Genomic DNA, 19,731 nt, shown 5'->3' on the forward strand with positions numbered 1-19,731 from the left:
TTTGAATTTTTTTCCTAAAGGAAGTCCTCAAAAGATGTTCCTCGGGTGTAATGAGTAGTTTTTGATTTGATTTAAACTAGTACCATATAATTCAACTTTTTACATACTATGCTGATGCTACTCAGTTTATTTTTGGATAAGTGAAACTATCGGTTGCCAAAAGGCAATTAAAATAAAAACAAACTCAAAGATAAGACTTCAGAAAAGTTTTTATTTTTAGCAGACAGCTGCTTAAGATTGATATATTGCCCAGCTCTCCTGCAACTTCTTCTTTCTATCGAAGAAAAGAAATCTAGTTAGATGTTCTGTAAACAATTTCAGAGTAGCAGTCGTGTTAATCTATCTCCCCTTGTAAGTATTCACACTTCTTATCAAACTGTCTGTACTGGGCTAGCTTGATTATCACTTAAAGTTTTTTTTTCCCCCACTTACTTAACTGGCCTCTCAGAGTTGGTAAGACAACGTGTGTGTGTGTTCAATATATGTTCCATTCTATGCATCCGAAGAAGTGGGCTGTAGCCCATGAAAGCTTAAGCTCTAATACATTTGTTAGTCTCTAAGGTGCCACAAGTATTCCTGTTCTTTTTGTAAACAATTTGTTCATTACACATGAGATTTCAATATAGAATTTTCTTCAGTACATCGTGTTCTTATCCCTTCCCAAACCACCATAGTTATTCTCCATCTTTACTTCCCACATATGATGGACTTGTGTGCTAGACTTACCCAGTTCTCCTTTACAAATAACAATCTAGTTTTCCAGTTCTATACCCCTCCTCCCAAACAAACATGCCAAGCTGAAGATACTTATTACATTTGAGGGGGGTTTTGGTATGCTCTCCCCTTCCCAAATGTGTGCTTGGGATATGGGGAACTTCTACATGCTCAAAACAGGCATTAGACTCTACACAATTGTCCAGGCTGTCTTGCTTGCCAGTCCTCCACCCCTATAGCTTCTCCTGATCCTTGGTTGTAAACTGAACTCCAGCTCTGGCATCCTAATTTCCTGCTGCCTACATCTATGGAACAAGGCAGAGACTGCCCTGTAACTCAACTTGCCTTTGTAGAGAAAGAGAGAGCAAGAGGCACTACAGGCAGGTTCTACAGGACAGAGATGGGGAAACAAAATGCTGGTCATCTGCATGCAGCAAAATGCCAAATTCAGTGCAGAAATGCTCAATTCTTTGGTCTCTTTGGAAAATTCCAATTTGCATCGCCTTGATAGCAAGAGTCCATAGGCTTTTGAAATGAATTCCTCTAATTGTATGAGGTGCTAAGCAGGCAGGTGACACTGCAGGGGTTATGCTTAGTTCATGTTTTCAAGGTTCTCTCTTTGCTCATAATTTAAATGCTGTGATTCAGGAGCACAACTCCAGAATCTCAGCATCCAGCTCCACAGTGAATTTGCTACATTGAATAGACAGAGCCCTGATTCAAATGTTGGTCCAAACCACACACGTTTTATTGGCTCAGTTGCTGGTGTTCTAATTTAAAAAAAAAAAAAAAAAAAAAATTAAATTACCAGGCTGCCTATAAAATACAGTAGTAGTTTTAACTAGATAATACTGAGGCTTTAAGTATATGTATTGACCGAGTATACCGCCCCTTATGGTTAATTATAACTGAAAGGTTTATCACTGTAGTCAAACATGGATGCTCCTGTGTATAGGAGGAGATTACCAGCACTACTCTGTATCCCCAAAATATTCATCCAAGCTGCAGATATTTATTCTGATCAATTCCCTGCAGTATTGAATTCTGATATTTGGGATATTTTCCCAAGTAGCAATGTCAATTGGTAAAAATTTTTAATGCAAGTGTCATTTCCACATACAGCTTTCAAGGAAACTGCTTTCAGAGCTGACAAGAAAATCACTGCTGCTGTGCAGTCGGTACAAATACTCTTTAGAGCGAACAGTGGCACCACTAGCAAAATATCTGACCTACTCGTGGAAATATTATCACTTTCAGAACTGTGAACGTTTTTGCTAGTTCTCCCCAGGGTACTCCATAAATTAGAACATTATATTTTTAAACTATCACTACTCATTTATTATGATCCACCTCACAGGGAAAACCAAATGTAATCCAATCACTTCTAGTTTAAATTTGACTTTAGAGTGACATTTTTATTCTTTAACATAATTAAAGGGTAGGAACATAAGGTGACAAGTGCCTGATATTCAAACTGAAGTCAAGCAGCTGTGACTATTGAGTACTTTGTAGATTTAAGACCTGATTAAAAAAGTAATATTAGAAAGCATAATGATATTTTTAGAAACAGCTTAATACAAGAATTCATTCAATTAAAATTGGCTACAAATCTTTCTCTTCCACATAAAGCCGAAGAGTACAAATGTCACGTTACTTACATTTCTTTCTTGAATATTTCCAGTTTGATAGTTGCATCTTCTTCATAAGGTAAATCCTGAGTACTTAGCCCCAAGCTTTTAAGAGCTACAAAGGTTTTTTTAAAAAGAGAATCCTTTTAAACCTTGCAATGTAAGCCCACAGAAGTCTAATTTTACATCCAGGTAAGTGGCCCTAGGCCGGAGCCCATACCTCAAACCCCTCCTGCCGTACCCTGCACCTCTCCTGCACCCCAACAACCTGCCCTGAGCCTCTGCTGCACTCCAACTCCCTTCCCTGAACCCCCTTGTACACCCAACACCCCTCCTCTGCCCCAACCCCCTGCCCCCCCCTTACATTCATGGCTCTGCATATGCAATTTCCCCATCCAGATGTGGCCCTTGGGCCAAAATGTTTGCCCACCCTGATATAGCTGGTAAACAATATAACTTTTTAAAGTTGCTAACTCTACTGTAGATTATTTTTAGAACTTCTTGGTCAAATATTGTATATGGGGGTGGGAGGAAGGTCTCTCTCTTGTTTTGCTTAATAAAAAGTTTTGCAACAAGTAAATTGTTTTTCTATCACTGCTAAATTCTGATGGGTTGAGAAATTTCTTTAATGAAACTATCTCACATTCTTTTGAGCAACAACCTTGCATATTATAGCTTAAATGTTCTGTGCTGTATTAAATAAAAAATCCATCTTAATTAAAAAATGCTAAGCAAGGAAGACAAACCTCCTTTGTACTGCACTAAGGTTATATAGCCTTGACTTGTAGTGTCCAGCATTTCAAACATAGCATTCAAATTTGATTCATCCACAAGATAAGGATATTCCACATCAGTTAGTTTTGCAAGCTTCACTCTTTCCAGTGCATGTATCAAAAACTCTCTTGGTCTTTCTGTAAAAGAATAAAGTTAACAAATCTTGTTGATAGTATACATTTTTTAAACTAGGTTTACTAATTCTTACCATTAAATGCAAAAACAGTGAACTACAGTACAGTAGGATTTATTTTGTTTTTACCTATAGTGCACTAGCAGTGTAACTTAACTAGATTACATTTATTTTTACACTAGTGTATACTTAGTGATCAATTAATTCTTCAGCCCTATAATTAATGCATTTTTTTCTATAAATATTAAGTTTCTGACAATCTCAAGGAAATACAAGTTATGGCAAAACCATTTGTCCTGTGTGCACCATCGTGCAAGTTCAAGTCTCATATCGAATTCAATGCTAACAACAGAATAGGAAGGGGCTGCTGTACTATTTGGATGCTGTGTTAAAAAGTGCAGTCTCTCCAGGTTATAATTTAAGGTGCTGTAGCAGTTAATGAAATGGGTGAGGAACAAATAGGTGTTCATATATTATATTGCTGAATGCTCTGATTAATTACCTATAAATAAACCAGCTGCTGGTTGTCAACCACTGTTCCACCTCTCCGTAAAACAGATTCTAATAGCCAAGGCTCATGTGAGCAACTGTTGTGTGTATGTTAGCTGCCACATTTGATTAAAGGCCCTGAATTTAATGCATTACACTGTAAAATACTTTGACACCTTGAGTGAAATCCTGGCCCTAATTAAGTCCATGGCAAAAAAACTCCCATTGGTTTCAGTGGGGCCAAAATTTCACCATTTGAGTATAAAAAGGTGTTTATATTGCGTTACATCCTAAATAGAATTTGATTTAACAGTTGGCTATAGCCTATATTAGCTGTAGCACTAGAAAGATATGGCTTTTTGTATACACAATAGCAATTAAGAAAAAAATTGAAATTTTGAAATATTTAGCTATTAGTCACTTCATTCTGAAGCTTACTTTGTTACTTTATAAACATATGCTGACTGTCCCTAGAGCAGGGGTGGGCAGACTACGGCCCACAGGCTTTCCACCTCCATGGCGCCATGGGCCCTGCACTGCTCCCGGAAGTGGCTGGCACTACCTCCCTGTAGCCCCTGGGGGTGACAGAGGGCTCCATGTAGTGCCCTCACCCCCCACAGCTCCCATTGGCTGGGAACGGGGAACCGTGGCCAATGGGAGCTTTAGGGGAGGTACCCGCACGTGAGAGCAGCACGTGAAGCCCTCTGCCCCCACTCCCCCGTCCCCAGGGGCCGCAGGGACGTGGTGCTGGCCACTTCTGGGAGAGGCATGGTGCGGGGTCAGGCAGGCTCCCTGCCTGTCTTAGCCCTGTTGCATGCTGCTGCCACCCCGGAGCCCCCTCCAGGTAAGCAGTGCCAGGCTGGAACCTGCACCCTGAACCCCTCCTGCACCTGAACCCCCTCCTACGCCCCTGCCCTTAGTCACCTGCTGCACCCCTCCTGCACCTCAACCCCCTGCCTTGAGTCCCCTGCCACCCCCCTCCCCTGAGCCCCTTTGTACACCCTGCACCCCTTCTGTGCCCCAAGTCCCTTCCTGCACACCACACCCCAACCCCCCCAGCACTACATTCATGGCCCTGCATGCAATTTGCCCACCTAGATGTGGCCCTCGGGCCAAAAAGTTTGCCCACCCTTGCCCTAAAGCCTTGCAAAGGGGCAGTGGGGCAAACTGCTAGCTTATTACCAAGGCCTTATATATGATTTATGGCACATTAGACCTAAGTTATATGCCAAAGCCCTCAGAATTATTTAGCAGCGCTGCACTGAATTCTGCAGCAAAGTGAATGATTTTATAAGCACTTAACCTTCAGTTTTAATGAAGTAATTCTAAAAAATAATTGAAATGTGAAAATGTATCACTACTGTCTATAATAAAATTTGAAACATAGCAGAACTTAGGCAGCACGGTTTTTGGAAAAATTATAACATACATAAAAAAGCTCTTCTATCAATAAAATGATATCTTAAATTGCCCATTAATGATTCTTGTTAAATTTACAGCTAAGGTACTGGTATCTTACAGTCATAGGAAGTAATGCAATTAAAAAAGTCATTTACAATATTTTAATAGAAGTTGTGTAGAACCTTACATTTGCTAAGGGTATGGCTACACTTCACACCACTTCTGGCAGCATGTAGACCAGGGGTCTGCAACCTTTCAGAAGTGGTGTGCCGAGTCTTCATTTATTCACTGTAATTTAAGGGTTCGTGTGCCAGTAGTACATTTTAACATTTTTAGAAGGCCTCTTTCTATAAGTCTATAATATATAGCTAAATTATTGTATGTACAGTAAATAAGGTTTTAAAAATGTTTAAGAAGCTTCATTAAAATTAAATTAGAATGCAGAGCTCCCCAGAGTGGTGGCCAGGACCCAGGCAGTGTTAGTGCTACTGAAAATCAGTTTGTATGCTGCCTTTGGCATGGATGCCAAAGGTTGCCTACCCCATGGAGCCACATGCCACAAGAAAAAGCAAGCTGCATCCAAACTGCAGAGTGTAGCTACATGCAGCAGTGAAAGGTTCGTGCAGAGGGGAGGCAATGGGAAAGGCCTTAGCTTAGTACTTGGGTAATTAGACTGGTTTAGCACAATTGTATAAATGTGCTAAACCTGTCTAATTACCCAAGTACTAAGCTAAGGTTATTCAGCCTTTGGGTTGAAGAATGGAATTTATGGTTAATTACTGTCTGGTGATTTCCTGCATCAACAATTGATAAATACCCACTAGGCTGGATGCAGTTTCAATGCAGTCAAATAATGTACAACAAATCACCTTGTCCCTATGCAAGTAGTTGTTCCAGCAGGGGCTAGTCATTTCCACATTTCATTATAGTGCTGCCTAGGGGCCCCACCCAACGCCCCCACAGTGCTAGGTGCTGTACAACTGAATACTACAAAGTCATTGTGCCCAGCAAGCGTGTAATCTATGTGTACGACAAGCTGCAACAGGTGCATTAAACAGGGTGGGGCAAAACCTGATGCGGGAATATTAAAATACGTGACGTTTTTACACACGCATCAGGCTCATCTGCTCGCGCAGAGATGGCAGCATCCTGGCGGCATCGGGAGGGGCACGAGCGCTCCGCCACGCTGCCTTTTCCCAGCTGCACGGGATGCGCCAGGAAGGCAGGAGGGGCCCGTTGTGCAGCTCGCGCCTCGGCGGCCCTTACGGGCCATAAATCAGGGCTTGGCGTTAATGCACTGACCAGGGGGACACACCCCCAGCTAGGCGAGCAAAGCCCCAAGCCTGCGCGTGGCGCTTGAGGCCGGGGGCGTTTCTGCCGCGCTGCCGCCGGCTGTGCATGCTTCTAGCTGGCCCGGGTCTGAGCCCAGTCACGTGTTCTCGCCGGACCCGGGTCCCTGCTGGGAGCCCTGCGCCCGGAGCGGCGGGGGCTGGTATGGCGCTTCGCCCGCCCCGCTCTCCTGCCAGGGGCTCAGCGCTCCGTCAGCCTCCCGCGGACTCCGAGCCCCGCCCCTTGGCCGAAGCCCGGCCGGGCTGGTGCCGCCGTACCGGGCCGGTGGTAGAGCAGCAGCGCGCTCAGGTTGTGCAGCAGCTCCGGGATCTTGTAGCGCTCCAGGTACTCGCGGCCCTGCTGCTCGCCGGCCGCCATCCCGCGTTGCTAGGAGACCGATCACGCGGCCACACCTCCACCACGTGACCCGCCCGGGGTGGGGCTCGCAGACGAGCGCAGGCCCCGCCCCCGCGGCAGCGGTCGGGGAGTCCCGTCCCTAAGACCCAAGCAAACGCCGCCTGGCGGCAGGTGCCGCTGTCGCCCCGGCCCTGCCGGGAGGGAAGTGGCTGCGCGAGGGCTGGGCAGGCCCCGCCCCCGGCTGCTGCTGCGCCGTCAGGGACAGGGCTGAGGGTGCCCGCCTAGTGCGCGCACCTGTTAGCTATAGGAATTTGCTACTTAGGGTGCACTGAGCATGCTCAGTAACACCTGAATCACTGCCCTTCACCTTGCCCTTACTTGACATCCAGTTCTGCAGCCTGTGCTTTACAGGGGATAGAAAGGGGCAAAGGGGGCAAATCGGAGCAGGGGGTGGCGGGCACGGTCAGCAGCCGGGGCAGAAAGTGACTTAGAACAGTTTCTCACACTACACCTGACAGGAGCGCCACCAGCCAGCGTCAGCAGGAACCAGGGCAACCAACACCCCCCCCCCCCCCACAGCTTCTGCCATGGGGGTAGCGGACTGGTGTGGGTGGAGGCTCCTGGGTAGCCAGCACCGGGCACCCTGTGGTGGGGAGCACTGCAGTGGGACAGCCCATGCTTAGGGACAGTTCCAGCAGCGCCATCCAGTCAGACCTGGTGGCATGGTAAAAGTGCCCAGAAGAGCATGTGCGAGCAACATTGCTGGGGTGATTGGCGAGCTCAGAGGGGACAAGGGGCAGAGGCCCAGCCCTGTAGTGATGGACAGAGGCTGGGCTGAGACACTGAGGGTGGCACACACTGCAAGGGGCAATGCGGATGGGTGGCACAGCATGGGGGGCCTCAGACCACAGGGGGAGGGAGGGCTGTGGCGGAGTTGGGGCCCCAGAAAATTTTTTAGAACAGTGTTATACTCCTGGGGGAACTCACTAACAATGGTAACAATTCACTAAGCTGGTAGGCTGCTACATTCTGCTCTGCTCCAGGGAACAGAGTCTGCTCCACCTCTCCCTCCCCAGAAACACACCACAAACCTGCCCCTCCACGCCAAGCATGCTGCAAGAGCGAGTGAGAGGGAGGGACAGTTTCTCTCGCTCTCTGACTGCCCAGCCCTCCTGTCCGGCAGTGATTTATCTCTCTACTGGCTGCTCCGGGCACCCAAGGTGACCTGTCTGCACTGCCAACAAGGGCGTATGACCTCTTTTGTGGCTTCCCTTTGCTTCTCCCTCAGAAGTCATTTTTCTGTGGGGAAGCAAAGAAAGCTGGTGGGGAGGAGCATGAATTCTGCACAGCAATACAGACTTCCCCCACCCCATTTTTGTAGCTGCGCATTCCTCGTATATCAGGTTTTCTAAACCTCTGCTGTGTTGTTGCTCTTTTCTGGACTCTAGTTTAGCCAAATATTTTCTAAAGTACTCCAGCTCAGGCCTGCCCCATGCTGAGTAGCGGAAGATTCCCCTCTCTTACACACAACACTCCTGTTGTTATAGCCCCAGATACTACTAGCCTTTTTCACAAATGCATTAATTTGTTGTCTTACATTCAATTTGTGATCCATTGTAATGACCAGATCCTTTTCCACAGTACTACCACCTCTCTGGTAAAGAGGATGATTAAACCCTATTTGAGTGGATGAGGCCATTCAAACAGGAGTAGCAAGGGATACGGAAATGGGAACAAGAACTTGAGCCTGGAGGGCTCCAGTGGAGTTGGGTGGAAGAGATGTCAAAGGTAACTGGAGGCTGGAGAAGTAAGGAGAACCCAAAGAGGACAGTGTCTCAGAACCCAAGAAAAGAGAGGCCAGCAGGGGGAAGGGAGTACAGGGTTTGCAGCAGACTGGCCAAGTTGGCTGAGGCTGGCATGTAGGGTTTAAGATTTAACCAGTAAAAGATCATCTCAGATCTTGGTGAGAGCTATTTCTGATGAGTGGAAAGGATGGAAGCCAGACTGAGTGGATCTAGTGCTTAGATTATATAGAGCCACTATGTGAATCTATGGAATTCCCACACCTTGAATATTACATGCAGTTCTGGTCATCCCCATCTCAAAATAATTATAATAGGAAAAAGTACAGAGAAGGGAAATAAAAATTAGTAGGGGTACGGAACAGCTTCCATCTGAGAGATGAAAAAGATTGGGACTGTTCAGCTTGGAAAAGCAGTGACTGAGCAGGGATATGATAGAGGACTATAAAATCATGAGTGGTGTGCAGAAAGTGAATAAAGAAGTGTTATTTACTCCTGTCACACAACACAAGAACCAGGGGTCACCTAATGAAATTAATATGCATCAGGTATAAAACAAACACAAGGAAGTAATTCTTCACATAGTACACAGTCATGTGGAATTTGGTGCCAAGGATGTTGTGAAGGCCAAAAATATAACTGGTTTAAAAAAAGAATTAGATAAGTTCATGCAGGATAGGTCCGTCAGTGGCTGTTGGATACTCAGAGATGCAACCCCATGCTCTGGCTCACCCTAAACCTGTGTTAGAAGCTGGGACTGGGATGGATCATTTGATAAACAGCCCTATTCTGTTTGCTCCTTCTGACGCATCTACCACGGGTTGGTGGCAGAAAACAAGATATTGGGCTAGATGGACCATTGGTCTGACTCATTATAGTCATAAGTTCTTTGTGTGATGGAAAGAAGTCAATACAGTTGGTGTAAAACGCCTGCTCCCTGATTCTAGATGTCCCTTCAGGGGAAGAGGGAGTGGGGAGTGCTGCTCTGCAGAGACAAAAGGATCAAAGGTGGTTTGTACACCGGAAAAGGAGGCAGAGGAGATTGTGAGGAAGGAGGTGGGAAATAGATAGCCGTCAGGACAGGATAGGGACAAGGAAACAGAGGGACTGAAAGAGGAGAGCAGTCAGTGACTGTCAGAATATCCTCTTCAAGAAATCAACCCTGAGTGATACCAAATTAGAAGTCAGCTTACAACACTGGGAAGTGCTACCCCCATAATAAGTGGTTTAGCAGTGTGAGATTTTATTGTGTACTGTATGTGCTTTAAGTGGGAGGCTGAAAGTTCAGCCACCTAGACTCCACTACACTAGCATTGTAACTGAAAAACTTAAGCTTTCCTGAAGTGCTCACTTTGTAGCACAGTTGCATTTAGTTAATATCCAGGAAAGCAAATTATACTCTGTTCATCTTAACATTTTCTTAAAGTACTGTGAACATCAGCCACATTTATTTCCATTTGTGGCAATGTGATGTAGTCCTTTAATAGTCTCTCAAGTCTCCTTCCCTCTGGACTGGCTTAATGAGGTAAATGTTTTACTTAGCCCCTTACTAAGAGCTGTTTGGTCTCTCTATGTCCGTCGAGTGTCCGGCAGAATACTTCGTCAGAGGATAACAAAAATGTCCACGTGCCATCCGGTAGAGCCTTATTAAATGGATGGCTCAAACTTATTAGTGCTATGTTGACAGCTTCTCCGTTACATCCTGGGGTCTTTAATCATGCAAAACTCCCACTGAAGGGATTTGGTCAGCTACAGATTGTGAAATTTGGCATTGAGAGATTTTTAAAAAGATGATTGCTGCTCTCCCTCTGCTGCACAATCTAGAGAGATGCTTCAGCTCCATATTTCAGTTTAGTCTGATCTTTGCTATGCCTAAACAAATATGTGAAATGTGGATGACTCAAGGAAACCTCTCTCCGCATACAGAATCAATGATCACAACCAGGAATAAGAACCAGGATGTTCCAGTCACACTGGAAACCTAGGGATGAATGTCTTTGTAAACAGTGTGACAGGGAAGATCACAACTGAAACAGTCTTTCTAGTCCCCCAAAATATGAAATAGGAAAAAGATGCTTAAGAGTAAGATTAAAAAAGCAAAAGAAACTGAGTATAGCTCTGGAAGGAATAAGCAAGAGTGGAAAGATGCAACAGCGGGCCACCAAATCAGAAACAGACAATAATTACTGGGCATGTGCGATAAAAGCCTATTATTACTCTATTCTAGACCTTTCTGTATTTAATCCTTTGCCAACACTAGTATATCATGTTATAGCACTAAAAGTCTCTGAATTAGTCTGATAAAGGAATATAGTCAGAAAGGAGGCTTCAGAAACTATTAAGCCAACCCACCTTCTTCATGACTGTATTCTGCAGTATTCTCTACCTATCATCATCCCTGCCAGCAGTCACTACAGGTTTTTAACACCTGTACCCAGTGGCCGGTGTCCTGGCATGTATGGGTATGTCTACACTGCAATTAAAAATCCATGGCTGGCCTGTGCCAGCTGACTCAGGCTTGTGGGACTTGGGCTAATGGGCTGTTTAATTGCAGTATAGACGTTTGAGCTCGAGCTGGTGCCCAGGCTCTAGGACCCTGCAAGGTGACAGTGTCCCAGAGCCCAGGCTGCATCCTGAGCCCAAATGTCTACACCACAATTAAACAGCCCCTTAGCCCGGCCAGCTGCAGGTGTCTAAGTGCAGTGTAGACATACCCTCTGAGAGCCGCCTCTTCCTCCCAGAAGCAACTAGGGGATACTCGGGCCACTTTCATCCTTGACATCCCTTCTCCTTCCAGTAAAATTAGCAGTTCAGGCTTTACAGAGAAGCTGCACATTGTTTTCCGGGAGGAGGGGAGGAAACCTGGGAACAAAGCAGCTCCGGAGGGGCAGGGAAATACACATAATTATAGTAATAACAGGAGAACAAGGAGGAACAGAGGACTGGAGAATATGGGGGCAGAGGGAAACTTCAGAGAGGGTAATATGGAAGGGCAGAGAGGGAGACCATGAGGAGCAAGAAGCTAGAGGGAAAAGGGAACATGTATGTAAGGGACAGCAGCAGGAACGGAGGCCAATGTTTGGCGAGGAGATGGAGAAGGGGAAAAAAAAGAAAAGAAAGTTCCCTCAGCCCAGCAATTAGGAGAAAGCCAGAGGAGACACTCATCTTTGTTGGTACAGTTAAGGCAGAATTTTAAATCTAAATTATCACAAACAAATTGGGGGGGGGGGGGGGGGCACTTTTATGGGGAAAACCTAAATGCTCCAAAATGACAAAGCAGAGGAAACCCCAAGGTGATTTATTATTTTAATTTGTAATTTTTAATTATGATTTTTGGGGAGTAGAGTTTATAATTTGGCAATGCCTTATACAGGGGGTTTATTATCCCTGTTCATCACCATGGGATTTGATGTGTATGAGCCATGGAAGTTTGATCGTTGAGGGAGGTTTGCGAGAATCTTGTACAGCAAACTATGATGAGAGAAACCAAACATTGGGTGAGTTGGGAAAAAAGGATTTAACAACGTTTCATGGCTGCATAACGTGTGGAATATAAGATGCTTGTTAGCTAATCTTTTGTCAGCCGCTCCAGGATAAAGTGTATTTTCAGGGATTTAGAGTGTCTTTCTGTTGGAAACTGAATTTGGCTCAAAGTTAGTATACAACCTGTCAATGAAGCTGAACTTTGTCACTTCACATGTTTTAATCTCTTAGTGATGCACGAGCCCAAACTGCCCAGGGACTTAAAAGGTGTAATGGAATAGGATAGTGGCCGAGGCTGGACACACTGCAGGTGCTGGCTTGATTCGGCAGTAGGTTCATGTAATAGCATTTCCTAAATCAAGGTGCAGGAGCCAGACTAGTCCCGGGAGACATGGGGAAGAAGAAAGGAGCAATTGTGTTGGGAAAGTTGCACGTCTCCAAATCCGTCTTGCCCTCACCAGGGGACTCCTTTTAATACTGACTTCTTTTTGTCTCTGCTTCTGCTGAGTGTCTTGCTAGCTCTTAGGCCAGGTCTACAATACAGACATATATCGGTAAAACTACATCGCTCAGGGCTGTGAAAAATTCACACCCTGGAGCAACGTAGTTATGCTGACCTAGTTTCCAGTGTAGATGGTGCTATGTCAGTGGGAGTGCTTCTCCTGTCGACATAGCTACCATCTCTTGCAGATGTGGATTAACTATGATGACAGGAGAATCTCACCTGTTGGCACAGAGTGTCTTCAATTAAATGCTACAGTGGCACAGCAGCACTGATGCAGCGTTTTAGGCATAGACCTACCCTTAGAGAGAGAAGCTCGGTGAGGAAATATCTTTTGTTGGTAAAAGAGAGAAACTTTTGAGTTTACACAGCGTTCTTCAGCTCTGGGAAAGTATTCAGTGTCACAGCTAAATACAAGGTGAAACAGATTGTTTAGTATAAGTAGTTAACACATATGTGAACTCCTCTGGGAATTCTGCACCAAAAAATTTAAAAATTCTGTGCACAATATTTTAAAATTCTGTATACACCTCTACCTCGATATAATGCTGTCCTCGGGAGCCAATAAATCTTACCGCGTTATATCAAACTTGCTTTGATCCGCTGGAGCGTGCAGCCCTGCCTCCCTGGAGTGCTGCTTTACAGCGTTATATCCGAATTCGTGTTATATTGGGTCACGTTATATCGGGGTAGAGGTGTATTTTATTTGTCAAAATAACACAATATAATCACTCCTGTTTCAATTATTTCAAAATACCTATCAGGAAGTATGTCTGTAACAATACAGACAAAAGAAAAAGATTCAGGAAATTTTTTTTGGACAAATTGATTATTTACTGGGCATATTAATACAGAGTTTTGAGTAATTCATTTAAACTGCAATACAGAAACATATTTCTAGCACCCCTCAGAAGTGGTGCAAAGACTTGGGGGAGTCAGGAGTAATGGAGAAGCTGAGGGAGAGGGAAGGAGCCTGGGAGTGAACCTGGAGGGTTGTTGGGTGTGGGTGGGAGAAATATGGAACAGGATAGCCTCCCCCATCAGTGCCGGCTCTGGCTTTTTTGCCGCCCCAGGCAAAAAAACCTCTGGCCGCCGCTGCCCCCCCCCCCCCCCGCACGGCGGGGGATGGTGGCCGGAGCCCCAGGGGGAGGGCGGCGAGCCCCAGCCGGGGCTCCGCTCTCCCCAGCCGGGGCTCCGCTCTCCCCGGCGGACAGAGCGCCAGGGGGAGGGCGGCAAGCCCCGGCCGGGGCTCCACTTTCCCCGGCGGCCAGAGCACCGGGGGGAGGGTGGTGAGCCTCGGCCGGGCCTCCGCTTTCCCCAGCGGCCAGAGCACCGCGCTGCCCTCCTCCAGGTGCCGCCCCAAGCACAAGCTGGTGCCTGAAGCTGGCCCTGTCCCCCATGCAGACCCTGGCTGACCTCTAGCCTCTATCAGGCACATCAGCCCCTATCCCTGTGTGTCCCTGCAGCATACCTCCCACCTTCCATGAGTCCCCACACCGCCCTCCTACCTGTGTCCCTGCAGCCTCCCCTCCCCTGTTCCCATGTGGCCCTGCAGCCTACCTACCCCCATCCCCATGTGTCTCTGCAGCCCTGTCCCCATGTGGCCATGCAGCCCCCCTCCCATTCAACCACTGGCTCAATGCTGTCACCCCACTAGCTTCTGAGCCCCCGCCCCAGTCTGTCCCCACCACACTAGTCCTTCTGAACCCCACTCTGTGACCCCCCCAATAGCCACGCTCTGTCCGTTCTGTGCCTCCTCACCTGGCCCGGCTGTGAGGAATGCAGTCTCTCCACATCCCTCTTTGCTGGCTTGTTGCTCTCTCTTCTGGAGCCACAGCAGCCCCTGGAGGGCGAAAAGTGTAACTGCAGTGCCTCTTCAGCAGAATCTATATTCTGCAGAGAAAAAAAAAATCTGGGGGGAACATGAATTCTTCGTGTGCGCAGTGGTGCATAATTCCCCCAGGAGTAACATATTGTAAGAGACCATTGAAGGTAAAGTAGCCAGTTAACACTGCAGCCATAAGACAAAAAAGGAGGTCAGTGGGTTACAGATTAGTGTCTTTATTAAATCCATTATTTTTAGTGTCGAGTAAAGTTATGAATTTAAACTCCCAGGCTCATCTTTTGTAGATGTTGTGATGGTTTCCTTTGAAGATGAGGACAGAGGTCAGATACGGAACAATCACTTTGTGAAAAGTGTTAGCATTCAGTTAATTATTAAGTATCAGATATTATGCCAATATTTTATTTACTGTTTTGGGGCAAGAGGAAAACACAGGCAACAGGATGTGTTACTTCCTGCCCCAAAACTCAGTCTCGCAAACTGGCCAGTTCCCTGTTGGGTAAAAATCCTGGCTAATTTCCAGTGTCTAGCTGAGACTGTCAGGGGTTGCTTTGCTGAGGGCAAGGGAGGATTTGATTGCCATGAGGAGAAGGGCTGGAGAGGGGTTATGATTAGCAGGCAAAGACTGTAGCTTGCTAACGTTATGTTTTAGTCACTAGAAAATGTGTTATTTTTGTTTTGTTTGTAACCATCCTTGTCTCTCTTTTTCTCTTGCTTGGTATCACAAATCTATGTTGTTTATTAATAAACTTATTTTTGTTTTATTATAAATTCGTCCCAGTGCTGTTACACTAAAATAAGGCATTCATCCTCAGTTGAACCAGCAGGCTGGTGTGTATTCTGTCTTCTTGGAGACTAGTGGACCTACTAATTTCTGAGTGTGTCCAGTCAAAGGGACTGGGCACTGCAGAGAGATATTTCTGGGGAACTCGGAAATTGGGGTTCACTGCATGTTACCTGGCAAATTCTTGAGGAGTTTGTTGATGAGGCCGACCGACTGGTGTGGCAGGGAGCTGTCACAGTTTAAGCTCTGCCAAAGCTCTCACTTGCTGAGGCAGAGGTGTACCAGCGGCTTACGGTTCTGGGCACCTTGAGAAAGGGTCACAGAACCCCGTTTAGTCCAACTGGCTGGTTCTCCGCACAGGAGTTAATCTTCCCCTGTGAAATGAAGAAAAGTACAATTTTAAAATATATACACATTTGTTTTTAAAGTTAAATAATGACACTGCACATTTTTTCTTACAAACATATAAATTATTTTATTTACAAAGCCATGTTACAAAAAAAAAAATAATAATAAAGCAAAAAACAAAAAATACAATCGCTCACTAGAGAATATCTCCAGGCCCGGTGTTGAACCATGGCAGTATCAATCAGATACATGTTTGTTCTGTTTTTCCTTTTTTTAAACTGTAAGCCATAGAATTTACTATTTACACCTACTTTAGACATTTATTCTGCTTACAATTATCACAAGCATGGAATGAATTCTATTTGATACTGCTAACACAGAAAGGTGCAGGACAAAGAATGAAAATACTTAGTGTTACAAAATATGGACTGTAGAAAAGAAATTGACTGTACAAGTATGGCATTATTTTTTTTAGAATGATTGGACATGCTTTCTTCAAAAGTTTTCTGGAAAAATTTCTAAAATCTGAAGTAGGAAAGCACAATATAGCAGGTGCAAATTCATTTCTGTGCAACAACAGTTATTTAATATACCCCATGACTGACCAGCTATGCAAAACCCACAGAGTTTTGTTAAAGTGCCATGGGTCAACAGCATAACAAAATATAAGGTGTAAATAGAAAAATTTCATTTTTTTTCTTTTTTTAAAACAATAGTTCACTGAGAATCAGCAATAATAGAATATGCCGTATAAACTATTCTCTACAAAGGTCGATCAGCACTATTTACAATTGTTACATCAATACAAAAGAAGGCATACAAGTTATCCAAGTTGCTTTTTTTATTTTTTTTATGGCTGACGGGCCTATGCATTGCGTATGTGTAACAACCAAAGCTTCTGAGCCTATATTGCTGGAAACAAATCACAAGATCTTCAGGCAAATGAGGGAGAAAAAGAACTGCTGAGTGAATGCTACACTAATAATGCATTATAGGCTGGTCCAGTTTATATCCATTTTTAAAAAGGTTTATTTCCATTTCACTTTTCAGGCTGAAGTTTTTAATACATATAAAATCAAATAATGCTTCTTTAATGAAGGGAGAAATACCATGGGTTTTCACTTGATACTTAGCTTTCACCAAATGCTGTCAGGCCTAAGCCAATTGAAAACAAATTTAAGCAGCATTCAAAGGTTAGTCGCCATGTTCCAGCTTTCCAATTAAAAGATGCATGTAAAGAGCTAAAAATTCTTAAAACTAATGAATTACTCCTTCAGTCACTGACAAGCATTATTTCTCAGAAGCAGCCGCTGAATCCCAAAAGCACTGTTTTTCCTCTGGAAGCAGAGGGACACTTCATCAATTACAGAGGGTAACTTTGTTACTAAGATTTTTAAATTCCTGCAGTTTTACAACCAAAATAAATTAAAAAACAAACATAGTTCTGCTTCTAAAACTGAACAAGACAAAAATTGTGCAAAAATAACAAAGATATGTACACATTTTTCAGTCTGAAGAAATGTTCAATAAAAACAATTCAAAGAACATTTTAAAAATATAAACATTGCTTAAACTTTCCTACATTTCATACTGTTTCTGAAACTATTCCGGTCAGCTAGCTCCGAAATATAGTAAAACATAAATTATTACAAAATTAACACTATAAAAATTTACTTTAAGAATATCTTCTAAACTTTTTTCAAAGGATCTAGCCTCGTTTATAATTCCTTAAACATTTTATAATTCTTAAAATCTGCCTTAAGCCTTCTTTTTTAAAAAAAGAAAAAAGTAATCTCCTTACTATCTGCAGTCTCTCTTTTCCCCAAGATGTAAATAAACCAGCATATAAGTGCACTTTTAACACTGTAGAAATAAAAATTAATTCCTCTGTACTAATGTTCCAGTACCTGGTATCAATTTTCTGATTATAAAATCTACATTTTATATAAAAAAAATCAGTAATCCTATAAGAAACACTGTCAGTGCAATTCTATTGATGCAAACCAATCTGTTCAACTCCTGTCCTTGCAAACCCAAATTGTTTAATGAAGCAAACCAATAGTATGATATTAGGGGTCACAACTCCCACCACGATATGGGGAATTTTCACGTTGCGTTCCTACTAACTTTAGCAGGAGTTAGATGTGTAAATCCTCCATGCGTTGATTGGAGTACAGACTCCTTAAGAGCCTGATCCTCAGAGACGCTGAGCACTCAGAACTCCCAATGAAATCAATGGGAGTTATGGGAGCTGAGCACCCATCAAAATTAGTTCTTAAAGTTGCAATGCCCCAGTTGTTACAAACTGCTGAGAAATGCACTAGGTAATATTTTTTATCCATAAAACAAGCACAAATCCAGAGATTAATGTAGTTTGTAATTAATGACAACAATTTTGGGGGACAATTTAAAATCCAAGCCATGAATTAGATTATTTTGGAATGTCCACTGTTACTGTTGTAAGAAACAAAGGGAGCAAAGCAACATTAACAGCTTGAGAAGGCATGAAACAGAACAAAGCAGAATGCACAGATCAGTGGCAAATACAAGCGAGAAACTAAACAATCCACTATTATAGCAGTTTTCTGTAAATTTAATTTAGAACCACAAACTGATAAAAGGTTAAATCCACCTGCAGGACACAGAAAATAAAAACTCTGTGGTGTAGGGTTGCTGAGAGCTAGAGATTATAGGCTGGTTCCTTTTCCTTGCTATGGAAGAGTCCTTATCCTACCAGTCCGATTTGATGTTTTCTAAAAGAGAAACCAGAGCCAGTTTCAAAACCATGAAACATTTCCCAGTACATGCACTTGTTCATTCAATACTGTAACAACTTTAATAATGCACCTGCTGCAAAGCTTAAAAAAAGAATTTGTTTTTCTTAAATCTCATAACAAATAAAGTATAATCCCTTTTGAGAAATAAATTCTCTTTTTCTAAGAAATAAATAAACTCATTACAATGAAAAGAAGCTGCATCAAATATGCTGTTTGTTTCTTGTTGAGAGTGTGTGTAGGGTTTAAAAAAAAGAGATTCAGTGATACACTGACAATGAACACAAGAATCAGGGCAAATGTGAAATAACAAACAGGAGGCAGTTCTAAAGAATCTTTTCCTTATACATCACATCTCTACTAGCCTTAGGCAGAAAAGCTATTGTAATCCCAAATGACATACAATGCACTGTCACCTCTTACTACAGTGATCTGGTTATACATATTTAAAAAACATAATACAATGAGGGCTTGAAATATTAAAACAGTCAGGTACCTAAAAATATTACAAAGACAAAAAAATGATTAGTTATAAATCTAATGCAGGGATGGATGTTATGGCCAGTAATTCTGGGGAAGTCTGCTTTTAGTTCACAGCTGACATCAACAGGTAGAAGACATTTTCAGGTAAAGTCATCATTTTACCAACTCCATTATGGTTTATTAAAAACCACACAGCGCAGGCTACTGTGACAATATCCCGATTGCAGCAACTTTCAGATATCAGATCAGTTTATGAAATTGACAAAAATCTTACAAAAAGAGACATTGTCATGTAGCATAAGCCTAATATTTGACTTCCAGAGCACTCTGTTGCCAATTCATATGATCAGTATTAACCCCAATCATTCAAAAACCCTGAGTCAGGCCCCACTAAATCATGAGATTTAAAAACAGCAATATATTTTGGTTTATTTGCGTTTAGGGTTCATGTTTTCAAGCTTTAACTGCCACTGTGAGGGCTAGAACCTTACTTTTTTTAAAATGAAAGCTCAGATTTTCTCTTAATGACTCTAACAGCTGGGGCTTTAGAAAAAAATCACCAAATATTGCAATGCTTGATAAAACTGCAAGAGCTGGCAACAGTGTAATAGCTTCTGTTTATGTACGATTGCCACAAAATCAATGTTTTGTACTCTTGGGTTCTCACTGGTGGATCCAGTACAGCAGTTAACTAACAAGCCTTATTCCCGGGGTTGTGTATAGATGGTGCAGCTGAAAGAACAAAACAGGAATTACCCCTTAAATCAACCAAAAATCTGTATTATGCCTTATAACAGCTTTCGCCCCGACTGCTGTTGGCATTTGGATGTCATTCTCTCAAAACAAAAAGCCAGTGTGCAAGGAGAGATTTTCCAATGCATTTGTTT

The 19,731-nt window shown here is 43.4% G+C and overlaps 2 protein-coding genes across 11 annotated transcripts in view; both read right to left on the reverse strand.

Annotated features, from left to right (window-relative positions):
* Positions 1-191: 191 nt before the first annotated feature.
* On the reverse strand, positions 192-7,019 carry EFCAB10 (EF-hand calcium binding domain 10). The gene is made up of 4 exons (XM_054018354.1): positions 6,747-7,019; positions 3,089-3,253; positions 2,373-2,457; positions 192-274 (listed from the first exon to the last, which is right to left on the reverse strand). Exons 1-4 carry the CDS (start codon positions 6,844-6,846, stop codon positions 232-234), a joined length of 393 nt encoding a protein of 130 aa, XP_053874329.1. The 5' UTR covers positions 6,847-7,019; the 3' UTR covers positions 192-231.
* A 7,338-nt stretch (positions 7,020-14,357) lies between these two features.
* Positions 14,358-19,731, reverse strand: part of ATXN7L1 (ataxin 7 like 1) — a 183,571-nt gene continuing 178,197 nt past the window's right edge. For 9 of the 10 annotated variants that reach the window (XM_054018381.1, XM_054018367.1, XM_054018389.1 and 6 more), the window contains one exon: positions 15,694-18,340. In XM_054018381.1, the coding sequence (XP_053874356.1) occupies positions 18,299-18,340 (42 nt within the window). In that variant the 3' untranslated portion in view covers positions 15,694-18,298. Of the gene's footprint in view, positions 15,614-15,693; positions 18,341-19,731 lie in introns of those variants that run through there. The other variant, XR_008443842.1, reaches the window with a different exon arrangement.

Source organism: Malaclemys terrapin, chromosome 1 (genome assembly GCF_027887155.1).
Source record: "Malaclemys terrapin pileata isolate rMalTer1 chromosome 1, rMalTer1.hap1, whole genome shotgun sequence".
Classification (NCBI taxonomy): domain Eukaryota; kingdom Metazoa; phylum Chordata; order Testudines; family Emydidae; genus Malaclemys; species Malaclemys terrapin.